General features: G+C 49.0%; 2 protein-coding genes across 3 annotated transcripts in view; one reads left to right on the top strand and one right to left on the bottom strand.

The window, feature by feature from the left end:
* Window positions 1-621: 621 nt before the first annotated feature.
* HPS6 (HPS6 biogenesis of lysosomal organelles complex 2 subunit 3) lies at window positions 622-5,889 on the bottom strand. The gene is made up of 2 exons (XM_032115697.1): window positions 5,805-5,889; window positions 622-5,518 (listed from the first exon to the last, which is right to left on the bottom strand). Exon 2 carries the CDS (start codon window positions 5,515-5,517, stop codon window positions 3,064-3,066), a length of 2,454 nt encoding a protein of 817 aa, XP_031971588.1. The 5' UTR covers window position 5,518; window positions 5,805-5,889; the 3' UTR covers window positions 622-3,063.
* Window positions 5,890-5,939: 50 nt separating this feature from the next.
* ARMH3 (armadillo like helical domain containing 3) overlaps window positions 5,940-16,966 on the top strand; it is a 131,600-nt gene continuing 120,573 nt past the window's right edge. Inside the window, exons 1-6 of one of the 2 annotated variants that reach the window (XM_032115699.1) lie at window positions 5,940-6,018; window positions 13,091-13,202; window positions 13,667-13,723; window positions 13,848-13,994; window positions 15,812-15,919; window positions 16,741-16,833. In XM_032115699.1, coding sequence (XP_031971590.1) covers window positions 13,101-13,202; window positions 13,667-13,723; window positions 13,848-13,994; window positions 15,812-15,919; window positions 16,741-16,833 — 507 coding nt within the window. In that variant the 5' untranslated portion in view covers window positions 5,940-6,018; window positions 13,091-13,100. Of the gene's footprint in view, window positions 6,019-6,137; window positions 6,192-13,090; window positions 13,203-13,666; window positions 13,724-13,847; window positions 13,995-15,811; window positions 15,920-16,740; window positions 16,834-16,966 lie in introns of those variants that run through there. The other variant, XM_032115698.1, reaches the window with a different exon arrangement.

The raw sequence follows: 16,966 nt of genomic DNA, 5'->3' as shown, positions 1-16,966 counted from the left end.
GTATGTATCATCTGTGGGTTTCCAGTGAGTTTATGGAGTGCCTGCAGCCCACAACTCCTTCCCTCTGCAAGATATGGTGGCACGGGTACTTTCTGTGCCCACCCCTGCACAGCCCATGCTCTGCATGGAAAGAGCTGCATGTGCAGATGAACAAAGGGTGACTTGGTCTAGAGCCTTGGGGCAAGTTCAGGTATTGCTTTGTGCTGCTCCTTGGTGCAAGTGCAGGGACCATCCCGAAAGCCGTGTCAGGCACAGGGGATATACGTGAGCAGCTTGACTCATTTCCTTTGTTACAAAGTCCAAGTTTCTCTGGAGCAGAGTGAGAGGGCCGGGCCAGCCCTCCACTACGTTCATCTGCTTTATTGCTTTTCCACTTGCGTTCAGATCTAATTGTTAGTTTTTCCTTTGGGCATTTTCTGAAGCTGCAGCAGCCTTGCCTCCTGCTGTCTTCCCCCCAGCAGTCTGACTGCAGAGAGAGCCCTGCGCTTGCCTATCACTCAGCTGAATCTGTCCTTCAGATTGGTTTGGCCCCTGCTTCCCCCAGGGATGGCCACTTCCTGGTCCTTGGAGTGAGATATCCAGCACGCCCTTGGAAAACATTCTGCTCAGTTTTGTCTCTTGTTTTCCTCTGCCCTGAATCCTCAGCCTCCAGAATTCTGACAACTTCCTGCTTGTCTAGGGCCCACATGTGTGAGGCCCCAAGCCTCAGACTGTCCCTAGTGCATTGTATTCCCTGCTTCCTCTTCCCTTGCTGTGCCTCAGGGACACCAGCTCACACAGGACTGCTGCTGGCTTCAGTTTCCGCTTGCTAGCTTTGTGGGCATTGCTTCTTCCCTGCTCTGCCTTCTCTGCAGAGCCAGTGCTGGAAGGCAGGGAGCTTGACCCTTATTCACCATGTCACTGTGGCCACCTGCCCCCAAACCCAGCCCTGGCAATGAAGATGTCTCCCCGAAATGACTGCACAGCCTTTGCCAAGATGTGGGGCTTGCTCTCAGCAGCTCCCCATTCAGTGCTGCTCCAGGGCAGTGTTCCAATCCCTGAAGCCATGGCTCTAAGAGGTGCTTGGGTCCATCCATCCATCATGCTCCTCCTGAGCAGCCCTGGGAGGTGGGTGAGAGCAGCGTCAGGCAAGGCCAGCAGCTGCCTGGCGAGGAGGCAAGGACAGCTCATTACAAAATGCCCACAGCGGCTGCCACCAGCTCTCCTTTCAGGCCACGCTCCCTCCGCTCATGTGCACGGCAGCTGCCAGAATCGAGGCGGCTCCACTGTGTGAGAGGGAAACTCACAGCACCCCATGGCCACGCACAAGGCTCCCCACAAGGAAGAGCTCATCAATAACAAGCCAGTCGCTAGGGAACCATTGCAGCAGTTCCTCTTTGCCAGGCCTTTTTCCACCACAGGGACTTTCCACAGCCAAGCCCTTGTCTGGGGGAGACCCTGCCACATCTTTACAGTGGTTTCACAAGCAAGAATCTCTCCAACGGCAGCTCTGACACTTTGTGACTGGCAGCAGGATTTCGCTGGGCCAGCCAGGTGCTCGCTGTTGCTAGCTTTCCTAAAAAATAGACGATTTACAGCTCTTGAGAAAAAAATCCTCCCTTCCTCAACTCTCTGTTGGGCCCAGCCACAGCCATGCACGGCCTGGATGGCCCTTCTCTGTGGCACACACGCTCCAGCCTGCCTGTGCAGACTCCTGCCTCCATGGCTTCATAGTGGTAAGCAGCTGAGTACCACAGAGGGAATGAGGTGTCTGGGCATGCTTTCCGAGCCCAGCTGTACCAGTGGTGAGCCACGCTGAGCAGCACCAGAGAGATGAGCCTAGCCACTTTTCAACAGGAGCAAAACAAAACCACCCTCCTCCTGAGGGTGTGTACCCTCATAACATCCACCACCACCTCAGCACTGCTTTAGGAACCTTTATTTTTAAAAGGAGTCTGTCTTCCACACTTAAGACCACTCTCAAGAGGATTAATGCAGGTGAATCTCCCACAGCCCAAAAAGGCAACAGACAGCTCCTTTACACCACAGTCCAGAATGCAGGGGCAAAGCCACAGCCATGGTTTCCCTCTTGGTGGAGGGGCCAGGCACAGGGCACCCGAGAGAGGCTCAAACCTGGATCTTCCTGCACAGCTGCTCTCAAGTTACACTGATTTTGCAAACAGAGGCACAATATGAGCCAGACAACCCTGACAAAGCCCCTTTGTATGCAAAGGGCAAAGACAGAGGAGATGGGAACAGAGGGCCCGGGTGTCCTGCAGCATAATCCAAGCTTCCACAAAGGAAAGGGAAAGGCAGGGGCCAGCCCCAAGCTCACACAGGCTGCTGCAAGCTTCTCAGCTCCGAAGAGAGTTTGGGTACTGTCTGGGACAGAGAGATAAGGGAATTAGGCTGCTCTTTTCAGCTAAGTAGCTGCAATCAGTCACAGCTACAGGATTGATCCCAGAGGAACTGTGGAGAGACAACGTGTGGAATGCTGCAGCTGCCAGCATGTGTGCTGGGACCCCCAGTGCCATGGAGCTGTGCCACACTGGCATTTAGCATCTGAGCCCAAAGCAGCAGGACTCAGTGACCCAGCTGCAAGAAACACGCCCTGTTTCTCACAGGCAGAGCTTGGAGGTACCACCCAACTCACTGAGCAGAGAATAGGGGGGAAAGACTGTGGGTATCCCTGCCTACCACTCCACCACCAGTACTAGAGGATCAGGAAAGTAGAAGTGGAGTTAAAAAGGAACCAAAGAAGCCAAAACCAAAGTGCTTTGGGCAGGGAGCAGTTCTGTAGTCCTGTAGTGCAGCCAGTGTTTTCATCTGCAAATGCACCCGGCATTTGCTCCTCCACTGGCACACACAATTGCACTTGCTAGGAACAGCCAGAAAGCCTGCCCTGGCTCAGAGGAGATCCCCCAACCCCAGCCACCCAACAGCCTCTTCGAGATGCTGCTGCAGGGATGCTTTAGAAAGGAGCAGGCTTCCATACTGCCAGGACAGGTAGCATTTCCTAGGGTGGATGCAGCTTTCCCTTCCTTGTACACCCAGGGCTTGGGATCACAATGTTCTTCCCCCCCTTCACACACCGTCATCCTGTAGCAGTGCTGAGGGTGAGGAAGTCCTTGCCATGGGTGGCTGAGGAACATCATCGTCCACTGCTTTTGAGGGGATTTTGTGCTCTCGGGGTGGGGTGGGAGGGGGGAAGGTGGTGCTCTGCAGGGCATCCGAGTATATGTCCTCCTGGACACTGGGACACTGCACGACCCTCTGCAGCAGTGGCTTAAGCAAGCCCACGGTCAGCTGGTTCCCCTCACTGGAGAAAGGCACTGGGTCCTCCTCCTGGGAGTGAGGGAGGTGCTGCAGGACCACGGTGAGGATGTCTGAGGCAGTGAGCTCAGTGGGGCACAGTGGCCACAGCCTGTCCAGGTAAGGGTCCAGCTCCCGGTGCTGGGCCAACTCAGCCAGGAGTGTGGTGAATATCTCCTTGTTAAGCAAGGGGCTGAGTTTGGAGAACTTCTCTGCCACCTCCACCACCCGCTGCCACTGCTTCAGACGGATGAGAAGGTGCAGAGCTTGCAGCACAGCCTTAGGCCTCTTGCTGCAGAGCAGCAGTTCCAGCTCCATCTCGTCATCTGCCTCACCATGTTTGTTCTTTCGGGCCAGCACTCCCAGTGCTCTCTTGTACAGCGGCACCCGGCCCTCTGGGCCCTCCTTGCTGCTGTATGACCAAGAGTTGCTAATGTATTGCTGGGTCAGCTCCACAAAGCTGGGCAACCACTTGGGTTTGAACCTCAGGAAGGAGGCGCAAATGAGCTCATAGAGTGGGACCATCCCATTCTGACCCACCTCCTCCAGTTGTGGCTGACACAGGACCTTCTTCCATACCTCTGGGGTGGCCCTGGCCACCAAGAGGCCGTCCCCATTCTGCTGCAGCTGCAGGCAGCTCCTTGTGGCCTTCCAGGCAGCCTTGGGGAAGGAGGCAAAGACAGAGTTCAGATAGGCCAAGTTGTCCTTGTCCATGTCAGACTGCAGAATGCGGCTGACCTCCTGCTCCACCAGCTCGTTGCAGTAGCTTTCCACCTCACTCTCTGGGGCACACACCACACAAGTCTTGAGGAGCTCCAGGCTCATGTAGCTCTGCAGCTCCAGGCTCAGTGTGCTCAACAGCTTGGCATAGGTGTCTTGTAGGCCTCGGGCTGGCTTCTGCTTCTGGTGGAGGCTGTGCTGCAGGATGGCAGCGAGAACCACAGGAGCCTGGAATGCACCACCTTTCTTCAACTTCTCCACCGTCAACTTGGAGCTGCTGAGACTCCTCCTCTGGTAATACCTGCAGGCCTCCTCAAACACCATCTCCACCAGGCATGGCTCAGGCCTGCTGCTGTCCTCAGGTTTGGAGAAGCTAAAGCTGTAGATGCCAGTTTGAGTGAGGAGCTGGATACTGTCCTCCTCTCCCTGGGACTCCAGGAAATGTACCTCTTTCATCTTCAGGACTTCCTTTTCTATAAGCCTTCCACTGTTCTGGTCTACAAGGTACACTACTCCAGCCAGCACACAGGCCAGGATGCTGCCGAAGGTCTTCAGCCGGACAGGACTCCCTTGGGCCAGGGGGCCCCCCTCCAGGTCAAAGATATGCCTCTGTGTCCCATCTGGCTCCACCACACTCACAGAACCCTTTGTGCTCACCAGCAGCAGACCCCCACTGTTGGACACAGTGGAGGTGTGAATGTCCAGAGGTGCGAAACCTGAGAGAAGGCCCACAGAACCCAGCAGGAGTTTCCTGAAGTCTGACTCGCTGCTGGAGTGCAGCACCTTGCTGTGGATGAAGCCTGCAGAGGGGGCTGTGATGGTGAACTTTGCCTTCTCTGGATGCCAGATGAGGAGGAATTTGGAAGTGGTGGCAAAGCCGGCAGCAGCAGCAGGCACTAGGAAGATGTGTTGGGGGGAAGCCAGGACCTGGTACTCGGGGCTGTTGTGCAGGACTATCCTCACAGCGCCCAGCCGCACGCCTTGCTCCCCCACCTCCAGAGCACGGGCACAGACACAAAACCTGAAGGCACACTTGCTCATGTCCGAGTGAGCACCCAGCGGTGGCCTCTCCTCACACCACACCAGGCTGGCTCCCTGGCTGCACACGGAGATGACTCGTGCCCGGGCACCCTGGCAGAGCTCCAGTGTCTGCAGCAGCTGCCAGCCCACGGCCACCACAAAGTGCCAGACTTCGGTCCGGCCATGTTCCCACACCACGGCCAGTACCCAGGAGCCCAGTACCACAGGGCTCTGCAGGAAGAGCAGTCCCACAAGAGCTGGCTGGGGCGGCTGCCAGGCCCTCTCCAGGTCGGCTCCAGCGATGCTGTGGCGCTGGAAGGCCACCACCCGGGGCAGGGTGGGCGGCCGGCTCTTCTGCAGGAGCAGGAGGTGCTGCCCGTCGGGGCTGGACTGGACGTGGCTGGGCTCTTCTCCGCGGCACAACAACTCCCGCAGCCAGTGGCCTCGGCTGAAGTCACTCAAGTCGGAGACCTGCTGCAGCTTCATCCTGTCAGCGACAGCGTGCACCAGGGCGAGCCGGGGCACGGAGCCACAGCCGCCACCCAGTCCCCTCCCGGAGCCCCGCCGCACCCTACTCCCTGGCGCCCTGCTCCCTCGGCCCTCTAGGAGACCCCCACGGACCCCTCGGGCACCTTCCCGCCGCGTCGAGCCGGTTCCGCGGCAGCAACTCCCAGGGACCGGCCGCACCCCGAGCTCCCCGCACACCCAGCGCCGCCCGAGAGAACTCCGCGCTGCCCCGGGCACCCGCGGGTCCCCCTCCCGCCGGGACCCACCTGCCGCGGCGGCGACTGCCGACCGGGGCCGGGGCCGGTGGCAGCTCCGCTCGGCGCTGCGCAGTCACGGGGCCGCGGGTTTCCGGGCACAGCCGCTCCGCGCCGCCCCGGGCCGTCCCGCTCCTACTTCCGCCGCTGGCGCGGGGTGCGCCGTAGGGCCGCGTTCCGGGGACGACCCGCGGCTCCCCGCAGACGGCGGGGCCATTAGTTACCGGTGTGTGTGTGGGTGTGTGTACGCGTCTCAGTCCCCGAAGGGCGAGCCGAGCTCCAGCCGGCCCGGGGAGGAGCCTCTCCCGCCCGCCCCGCCTGCGGGAGCCGCGGCCGCGCGGGGAACCGGCGGGCGCACGCGCGGCGCCTGCGCGGTGTGCGGGGAGCGGCTGCCCGCAGGTGAGTGCGGGAGCGGCGGGGGGGACACGGGACCCCGCCCGCGGGGCCGGGCGCGGCCCCGCCGTCCCTTCGGCACCGGGGGCTCCGCCGGACCGGGGGCTCCGCAGGGCCGGCGCGCTCCCCGCCGCGAGGGGCCTCGCCGGGCACCGGCACCCCGTGCCAGGGCCGCTCGCTGCCCACCCGGTTAGCTGCGAGAGCGGCCGTACGCAGCCCGTGCAGCGGGAGCTGCTACTTATCTCCCGCCGGTAACGCCGCGGTGCCCCGGTGCGTGCCCCGGGTGCCGGCCCCGAGGAGGCCTCGGGGCCTGCCGCAGCCCAGACCTTGGGCTGCTCGTGGGCCTCGCTGTTCCCCGGCTGCCGGGTGGTTTGGGTTCGAGACAACTCCTTCTAGGAAAAGAAGGAGTGTTCGCTGATCGTTCCAATTACACGGTTTCCCTCACGCTTCTCCGAGCACTTGTATGGGCAAAGCAAGGTGGAGCAGCAAACAGTGGTAAAGCAGTGGGAGCTTGCAATGTTTATTATGCTGAAGGCAGAGGCACTTGCTAAATGAGCAAGCTGCGGCCTCGGTCAAACCCTGTTGCGTATGTCGCTGTAAGAAAGTTTGCTCCTTAGCAGAGACTGTAATCTGAATATATGATGAGAGCCAATTAGGGTGAGCAGGTGGGTGGAATATGCAAAGCAATGAGATAATTTGAATCATTGCGATACGTGGTGATTGCAGTTCACCAGCTGTTTGAGCTCTAGCAGGAAATGTGACAAAAATGCAGAAGAGGAATTTCGGGGGCGGGGGGGGGGAAGGACATCAGTTTGGCTTTCCCATAATAAAAGGATGATCCACTGTGTCATGTGTGCAAAGAGATATTGTGGACAGGGTATATACAGTGTAAAAATATTAAACAGTTATTGGCTAACATGCACAAAAGGAACAGTGAGGCTTTAATGAGCTGCTGGGCTAAGCACTCATCTGCTCCCTTCCCCTGCTAACACACCAGGCAGCTATGCAGACATCCGTCAGGAGGGGAAGGGTCAGCCTGTGCTGCTCAGAGTTGCTGAGTTGCTATATTCTGGCTCCCTAATTTTTTTTTTTTTTTTTTTTTTCTAGAACTTACACATTTTCATGTTTGCATTTTAACTCCTGCATACTTGCACTGCTGATGGTCTGTATCTCAAAAATGTTACCCACTCTGCAGCTCCACTTTTCTTATCTTGGCATGACTTTACTGTGCAGCTTCTTAGAACATAGCAGCTACCTCAGAAGTCAGAGCCGAGGTCATGCAGCTGCACTGTATTCAGCATGGGCCTTGGATCCACACCAGCAGCTGAAGCCATGGGAAAAGGGCAGGGGAAGGTTACAGGGAGAGTGTTTTTCTTCAGAAGGAAGGCATCTGAAAAGATCTGCAAGTGACATGAGCTTTTAGGTGGGAATGTAAAGGCAGTGCGGAATATTTAATGAAAAACTGTGTGGGATGGGTTCTAAAGGGCTCGAAAAGTGAAAATGCAAAGTCATTTTCTGACATGAGAGAGCTGGTCATGATAGCCAGGAATACAGAAAGAAAGTGTGGTGAAATGAAAAAATTACCTTGTATGAAAATGGTGTGAACAGATGCTGGTGGAATCATGCAGCATTTTTCTGGATGGACTTGACAGGAAGAAGCGTAGCTAGTTGGTGGTGTGAGGTGATGGATTGGGTGTTACTTTAACTGGACAGATAGAAATTAAATGCAACCATGGATGGAGTGTTAAAATCGTCGCTCAAATGTTGCTCTTTTATATCATTACTAAAGCAGGTGCATTGGGAGGTAATGTGGCTGTATTTGCATTAGGAAGCTGCTTTTCCCATTTTTCAAGGGGGCAAAAATAGGTTAGCAGTGGTGTAACTTTAGACTGTACTACGTAGAAGCACATACGCTTCTCTGTTCTGAGTGGGATGGAAGGAATTTCTAGTAAAAACATATATACTGTGACCGTGCTGGAGGTTGTTGCTTTGTACTGTAGAAAGAGAAGTAGGATCTCGATGGGTTTTTTGTCATCAGCACACCCTCAGAATATGTTTCTCATTACATACTGCCTGAAGGCACCTGGACATTTTGCTGCGTGGATCCCAGGCTTGTATGCTGTTACTGTTTCCCTTGTTGGTGGGTTGAGCACCTTGCAGTTGTAGAGGAAAGCACAGTTTGAGCAGTTTTTATTCCAATGGACAATATACAAATGAAATTGTAAAGAGTGGATGGAATACAAAAGCAGTGTGGCTGCACTTGCACAAGCTGTAACTGCCAACCCAAGAGTTTGTGGAGAATAAGCTGCAATAAGGCCTTATAGCAGAAATTTGGCCATGATGGTTGCTAAAACCTTGACAAAATCTAGCCTGCCCGATCTGTTCTCCCTCTCTTTGTTTTTAATAGTGGTCTGCTGGGCTGCTGGTGGGTGGTCCTGGGGGTTTTAGTAGAGGAGCTGGAACTGGGTCCAGGCGCTCCCTGTGCACTGGGATTCATAAACTCTTGTACTGGGTGCGGGTTGTCTGTTGCTTCCAGTGATGGATGAGCACTGGGACCTGTGTTGTAACTGCCTGTTGTTCAGCTCCAGTATTTACTCTGCAGATTCATCACATGGATTAAGTGCAAGTTTTTCCTGGTACTTCTCTGAAGAATTTAATGAGTACTTAGCTTGTAACACATTGCTTTAGAAGCTGTGTGCTAACTTTTAGACAGGGGTTTATCCCTGCCTCTTGCAGGATTGAGGCAGTTTTTGAACAATTTTTTTTTATCTTGAGTGATATACCTGCAGAACACCTTGAAAGGCAAAGCATGATCACACTGAGTCCCAGGTGCATACAGTCAGTGAGGGAGGAGGCAATTGCTGGCCTTGAAATGTTTGAACAAGTGAGTCCAATCTTAGTAGCTCTGGCAAGTCAAGAGACATTGGGTTCTAAAAGCAAAAATATCTCAGTTCTTATTCAGAGTCTTTATAAATATTGATTGAGGTTCAGAGCTTTGACATTAACAAATGAATAAAGATCACATCATTTGCACAGTCTTTTCCAGGTAGGGAATAAATGGTCTGCCAAGCAAGTCACTATGTGAAAGTACAGTTTTGTGTCATTTGTATTCTTTTTGTCTAGCCAAGAAGTGTTACAGTATATTTTGTGAGGGGTCCACAATGAAAAGAATACACTTATTAATGTATGGTTGCATGTTGGGGTTTTATATGTACATCTATAATCTTGAAAACTTTCAGGTTTGTTAGCCAAGGCAATTGAATGCAAACTGCTGTGCTTGATGGGCTGCATGCAAGGTTACACAAGTTACAAGTTTTGGATCCTGATGGTGTAGATGTGCATTAGTGTTATCCTCTCTATAGTATTTTTGCTATTAAAAGACAGTCTATGGAATACTGATAAGTCTGTACAGGAGCTGAGTGACAATGTGGAGCCTTGTGTAGCAGTTTTCAATGTGCACAAGTCTGAGTAAATCTCAGACTCAAAATACCAGGTTCATTTTCCCTGTGGCTGCTCTAACAAAAATCTAACAGAGCTGTGTTCATTGGAATGTCATATGTTTGGTTGGAATCTCTGTTATGAGTTCCGGAATGAAACAGAAAGGAGGTGGATGGCTGGATGTGCTCATCCCTTCCTGACTGGATCAGCTGATCTTGGGGTTGATGAGAGATAAAGCAAGAGTATGCCTGAACTTGTGTCTGCCATGGCTTTTAACTTCCTGCCTTTGAGCTGCCAAGACTCGTGCTCTGTCAAGTTTTCTTTTAGTTCCAGATGAAGCATCTTGGATCTTCTGCTGCACAGCAAAGTATTTGTTGTTCTAAAAATCCCCATGTGTGTGCTTCTCTTGGCCCTGAGGGGCAGTTCTCCTGTGCAGTCAGTGAATACAGCAGGATTCACTTAGCAGCATGTGTTAATGGGAATGACCTATTGACAGAATGAATTATCCATTTGAACCTAAGATGTGGAAAATGCACTGATGCTTTTTAAATGTGGTGTTTAAAGGAAAATTGTTAATTATATTCAGTGTCGTTGTTTTCATAAGCTGTCACGGCATTATGATAATTTGACACCTCTACAACTTACTTATAAATGTTTTGTGCATTTAGCTGTTGTTTTCTGCAGCTGCCTGGAAGGTCTCCATTAACAAAATGCAGTTTTCTGTTTGTCTTTATGACATCTAGAAAATGTAATTGCGTAAAGTGAAAAGACCATTTGTATGGCCTGATCATCGTAGGTCATGAAACAAACACAGCCTAATAAAGCGTTGGTATGAAAGGCAAGGTTTACGTTTCTCTCCTTGCTCCTCCATGCGCTCATTTGTAGAATAGAAAATTATAAACAAGAACATTATTTAATCCTTGCCTCTAGCAGTTGTCTTTGTATGTGCTTTGTGCAGCTTTGGTTGAGAGAACGTGAATCCTAAGTCCCATTTTGACAGAGACTAGAATTTTCACATGATCGTGCGATCCTTCTGGTGCTCACCCTTTGTGTCTTGAGGTATTTCGATTTTTCTGTCTTTCTGGAAATGTAGGAAAAGGGTTAAAATGCAGCTCTGTAAGTCCAGGGACTAAGCAGAGCTTATTGATCCCCTCCTATTCACGTACACATTTGATGTGAGAATGCTGACCTAGAAGCACTGAGAGTTAGTTTATTAGTTTTGACATTGGGATTCGTTAGCTGTAATTCAATTAGAAGCACACTGATGGATGTGTTTGTATGCTGAGGCCGGCAGCTGTTTTAGGTTCAGAAACTCACAGTTCTAGTAGGAATATTGTTTTGTGCAATCTTACCCAAGATTTGTATTCCAAGACTAAAAGTGACATCACTCTTGATTTGGCTTTTAATAGATTTCTCAGTGTTTCCAATTATGTTTCTAACTAGAATAATGTCTTATTTCCCATGACAGTTTAAAAATAATGCAAGGTCTGTAAAAGAGAAACTATCAAGATGATTGAATAATGTTTTCTGTTTTGTTTGTTAGTTGGAAACTTTCTTTCATCTTAGTTGGATACATAGACCTGCTAGGCTACAGGAATAATTTTGGTGTTTACAGAAGGTTATGGTGCAGTGGTTGCTACGTTTTCTTCTGTCAGTGTGTCTTGGGGCTTTTCCCATTCTCACGCCAGCCCATAACCAGCCAGCTGGTTCCCTTTCTAGTGGGTAGACAGAACACCTCTCTGCCTATGTAAATGTTAGCTTTTCAGGTGTGAGATCTGCTGCTGTCTGTCCTACCCTTTCCCATCCAGGCAAAGCTCCTTCCCTTTGCACCTGAGGTAGGGTCTTTTGCAGCAGCATTGTTTCTTCAGGCCTAAAAATGTTTTTCTGCCACTTAGAACCAAGGTTTATGGCTAAAGGGGTGGATGTTTGAATAACTGACTCTGGAAGCCTGAGAGTCCTAGCTGAGAACATAGTTGTAAGTCAGCTAAAAATTCTCTGTAGGGGAAAGAATGTAAAAGAGATCTGGAACTGGTATTCAGTACTTGATGGATCTTGGTCTCTGAGGGAAAGACAGATCTAAACCTCTTGTGGTTGTGGGAGGGGGTTCAGCCAGTCTGGGATTGAGGCTACATCCAAAGTTATCTCCATGGCTGCCAGCTCAGAAAGCTCTGGGGTCCTAGATTCAAACAGTGAACTTACCTCTCTGTGCATAATTTATCATGGCTGAGTGCAACTACCACAAGAGCCTGCCCATGTTTTTGTGGAGCATGACTTAAGTCAAATCTCTGTGTGTGATATGCTGTTGCCACGTGTGTAATTACCTTTGGAGGTATGGGAGAAAGGCTAGGCGCTCAGGGGTATGAGAACGGATGGCTCTCCCTTTCTGTTGAGTACTTCTGACATGCTGCAGTGATGGAGGAGGTTAGAACAGTGCTAAAGCTGTGATGCTTGCCAGGAAAATCTGTGATTGCAGATAAATGCGTATTTGCGAGGTCAGAGTAGTGCTGCATTTTGTAGCATCACACATGAGGTTGAGAATATGTGGCAAGTTGTGTGTTCTGAGTCAGCCCCTGGAGTGGGTTGTCTGTCGCAGAAGGCTCAGGACCGCATTACTTTGTGTAATGGCTCATTTTGTAATAAGGATACTACTTTTTTTTAAAGTAGTATAATCAGGAAGACACCAATTAATGATAGTAAAACTTCTTTGCCTTTTTAGAAAACCCTTTGCTGTCAAGTGGATTATGAAATTCATCTGTTTTAAAAAAGAAATCTCTGTAAAACTTGTCCCCTGTCTTCCATCCTCCTTCCAAAACTGAACCACATGGGATGCTTTTGAGGCTGGGGTTCCTCTCTGGCTTGATTTGCAGAGCAGCTGGAACAGATAAGGATGCTAAGGTGGAGAGGAAGTTGTGAACAAGGGTGGCAGGAGTGCTTTATGGAGGCTTTCCTTGTGTTGGATGCCACCTCAGAGTACAAAAGCAGAATTTGAAATGCTTTGGTAGGCAGCAAATTAAACAGGTAAGAGAAGACTTTCAAATAGTTTCAGGAGCTTTTTGTCACCAGATGTCTTTGAGGCTTCACCAGCATCAAAAAAGACTGGGTACCTATTTGATATCAAGTATCACAATTCCTCCAATGAGATTAAAAATACCTAACTTTTCTAGAGGTAAACTGCATTGGTCTGGATCATGAATCAGTTTCTAATAGAGAAGAATTAAGAAAACTAATTATTCTGTTTCTGTCTGTGTGTGGGCTTTTGCATGTCTTTGAAATGGGGTATAGGACTAGATGGGTCCTTTGATCTGATTTCTTATCTGGTATAGTTACAAATGCCCCTACTTACAGCTTGTGAGAGACTGTTAGTATTTCAGTGCGCTGAAAAAGTCTTTCATGGTTGAGGCAGGCCAGATATGCCTTGAAGAAAAGATCAAGTTTTCTGAGCCTTTTTTGTCTGTTCTTACCTTCAGGGTATACAGCATGGCCCAAACGGAGAAAAAAGGTGGGCTGCTCCGGAAATCTTCAGCCTCCAAGAAGCCATTGAAAGAGAAAGTGGTGTTGATGTATGATGAAATTTTCACGGTAAGAAGTTGAACATCTCTTCTTTCTAAAGCGTTGTGTTAAATTTTCTTGGTTTAGTTTATGCCGAGGGTTTTTTTCAGTGCATTTCTCTCCTCAAGGTAAGGCCTGCACAGTGAAGGCACATGCTCCAGCCTCTCCTACTGTCATGCAGAGCTCTGTATTCTGCTCTCTTCCAAAATGTCTCCTTGTCCTGTTGGTACCAGAACCGTACCATCTGTGGGAAGTCATGGCTTTCCCAGTATTTCTCACAAAACAATTCAGAACATAAACAGAGGCATCCCAATTGAGAGCTACTTCTGTTGGTCCTTCTTTTTTTGGGAATCTGTGTAGCCAGAATTCTGCACTGTGAGACCGCTTGGTCATCCAGCGAGTGATACTGACTCTGAGCTACCCATGATATAGACATTCTGTAAATTCTGCCTGAATAATTTATTTGCCCTCATGCCTGTTCCTTTTCCTTTCAGACAGAGGATCCCAGTAAATGCAACCCTAGGTTTTGGGAGGAGCTATTTCTGATGAAGGTAACAGAACGTGAACATCCTGTTGCTGTTCTGCCTATGAAGTGGCAGACTGTCAGTGCAAGGACTTCTGTTTCTAAGGTGTTGGTGATGTGTAATGTGCATGAACTGCTTCTTAACCTGACAGGTCAACCTGGAGTACCTAGAAGGCAAGCTGGAGGCTCTGGATGGGGAAGAATTAATGAAGATAAAAGATAACATCAACTGCTTGTTTCAGCACTGCATCCAGGCCCTGGGTGAGGAGCACCCAATCAGAGTGGTGAACGCATTACAGGTACCACACTGGGAGACAGGGAAGGCTCTCTTCTGCTTCTGATGAGACAATATGTTTGTTGCTGGTATCAAGCACCTTGTGCTTGTTTCTTTGCTACTGAGAAGAAGTAATGTCTAAGGGGCAGTTGCTACTTACTGTCTGTGGAGGTTCCAAACGTTCATGGTCTCCTTACTCTTGGCAGAGCAATAGAGGGTTTCAGAATTCAAGAGGGTCTGATGGTGGAGGATGAAGTGGATGGCAGTGAGGAGACAAAGGGGCTTGTTCACATTGCAGGCTGTCAGTTTGGGGTCTCAGAAGGCTGTGACCTTTGTGTTTTAGGCTGTGTAGCTTTTGTGTTTTACTTTCTCCTCTTCTCCCTCATTTCAGCTGCCTTCTTCAATTTCCACATGGGTCAAAATGAAATAAAGCTCTGGAGAAGTTAGTGTGAAATTTACGCAGGATATTGCCCCACCTGGACACTTCCTAACTGGAAGCTGTGAAGAATTATCACCCAGAATTAATAGCCATTTTTGTGCAGGTTGTTCCTTACCAAGGCTCTGCTGTTCCATATCTTGTATGGGAGACTCCCCTCCTCAGTCTCGATATTTGATGTTACTAGTTCACAAGCTGATTCTTACCGTTTGGTGAATGCATTTGCTTATCTTAGCTTTAGGAGTACAGGATATGAAATTCAGGTTTGGAGAAGTCATCTGTAGGAGACATTGGAGCAGCAGTGAGCTGGGAAAAGTTGATTTAAAACAGAATATTTACATCTCTGACGTACAATCTTGCATTGTTTTATTGTTATTTTTAGAATTAGTTTGAAAGGGTTCTATTAAAGTTTTAGTTATAGCTACATAGACAGCTTAGACCAGCCCCAAATTGCTAAACTTGTATCCAGACTCTTGGAAGAAGTTAGGGCAGGTCACAAGAATCCTGCCATTTGCATGTAAATAGGAACCAGGTAACACATCCTGAGCTCAAACTGGGACAATGTTCCCTTAATCAGACTGTGTTTATGTGGAAAATGATCCCAAAGCCAAAACTTATTTAAGCAATCATTTTTTGAGAATGAGCATGGTGACCAAAGGTTTGTTTAGCCCAGTATCTGTTTCTGTCAGTAACCAAAAAAAGGATGTCTACCTTACCTTTTTGCTTCTGTATGGTTCTAGAGGTCTGCTAATTCCATCAGGTCTGTTTTGTCTCCAGCTTTATCTGAAACTAATTACTTCTCACTGGTGAACTTAAGCTGGAATCTAGAACTGCATTAGTTACATTCCTGCTCATTCCCCTCTTCACTGGCCTGAGAGGTGCCTGATGACAAAAGTCACCCCAGACATTTCCCTCTCTTAGGACAAATTAGTCATTTGCTGCCCATAAATTTTCCAGAGAGTCTGCTGGAAGCATAGTGTGCCGATACCTGTGTATTAGCAGTGATCTTCAAGAACTTGGTATGAAGCAGTAATTAAGCTGCCTAATAGACTTGGAGCCAATTTGTTTTGTTTTGTTTGATGGGGAGCTTGGTTCTTGTTGTTGACAAAGACACAGTTTATTGGTCTGACTTGGTATAGCAGTGTGGTCGCCAAACAGAAATTTGTGCTCAAACAAGAAAAATAGGGACAAATACATTCTTCTCCAATTTTTAATGAGTTGTCATCATCCAAGATCCTCTTTAGAAATGACAGGGCTGGAGGAAAGGTCAGACAAAATGTATGGCTTCCAGGCTGGTGGTATTAATTTCAGTATCTGCCAGTGCTAGGAGATGGTCATGCAGTGGGTTTTGCTGTTGAGTTGGAGGTGTTGCCTTACATCTCACCTTCTGTTTTTTCCCTTTGCAGACTTTGTGTGCATTAATTCGAGGTGTCCATCAGAAGAACAAATCCACTTCTGGGTTTGACATCATCAACATGCTTGTGGGTTTTGATAAGGCAGAGCTGTGTATGAAGGTGAGGCCCTGGCAATGTAGAGGGAGCAGTTTGCACAGCAGCTGTGTTGCAAGGGCAGTGAGTTGCAGACAGGAGTGTCTACCAGGCAGCAGCTTTGCGGGGAAATATTTGAGCCACTTACTAAAAATAGCTCTCCTGTACCTGACAGTAGCACAGACATTTGGGGTCCCTGGGTTGGTTTGTAATGGAGCACTTTCTTTTCCTTTAGTTCCACACTGTGCAGTCACTGTGGTTTAGAGACCTTAAAGCTAGAAAAGGCTGTCACAGGCGATTACTACATAGTATTGAACTTCATACCTTGTGCTTAATCTTTATCTGATAGTCATACCCTGTGTTCTCACATTCCATCAGCACATGTACTTTTTTAAACTTACTTGATGCTCTTCACTGTAAAAATGTTGAGTTTGGGAAATGACAAAGTAACCAGTGATAAAGCTGAATTATTGTTGTATCTTTTTCTTCTCTGTAAAAATTGTAGTCCATTTGGGGAAAACATTAAGTACTAATTTGCCTATCAGATTTCTAATCATAATTGATATATGTATTGTTAACTGGAGCTGTGCTGCTTCATCTAGAGAAAACTCATGGGAAATGTTATGATGTTATGCCAGTAGTCATTAAACTGTAGTTAACACAAAACAGTGTTGAGAAGTGATAGTATGACTATGGCCTGTGTAGAAGTAGTAAGGGCTCAATTATTGACTTTGGAATAACATGGCTTTATATTGGTGCTCTTCTTGAATCTTCCAGAAAGCTTTTTATAAAAATATTTCAAGTAATTTAAAATACTGCTTTTGAATAGTGTGACTATGGTTCTTTAGAATCTGATGGAGAGCTTGGACTCCCTCCTCTGTGCAGAAGGTTCTGAAAGCCTCAAAAGCCTGTGTCTGAAGCTACTTCTCTGCTTGGTGACAGTAAGTACTTAACAGTTGTATAATAACTTAAGGGCTTATATGAGCCACATCTGAGGGATGGAACTGTTTCAAAACTTGAGCAGAATGCTGCAGTGTGAAGCTTAAGAAGGGGAAAGAAATTGTGAATGAGAAC

Source organism: Corvus moneduloides, chromosome 8 (genome assembly GCF_009650955.1).
Source record: "Corvus moneduloides isolate bCorMon1 chromosome 8, bCorMon1.pri, whole genome shotgun sequence".
NCBI lineage: Eukaryota > Metazoa > Chordata > Aves > Passeriformes > Corvidae > Corvus > Corvus moneduloides.
Note: the sequence above shows the minus strand (reverse complement) of the source record. Positions and strands in the feature narration are given on the sequence as shown.

Bases quoted from the DNA above. Each gene is read 5' to 3' on its own strand.
- HPS6 (XM_032115697.1), bottom strand. From the start codon at position 5,517: ATGAAGCTGCAGCAGGTCTCCGACTTGAGTGACTTCAGCCGAGGCCAC.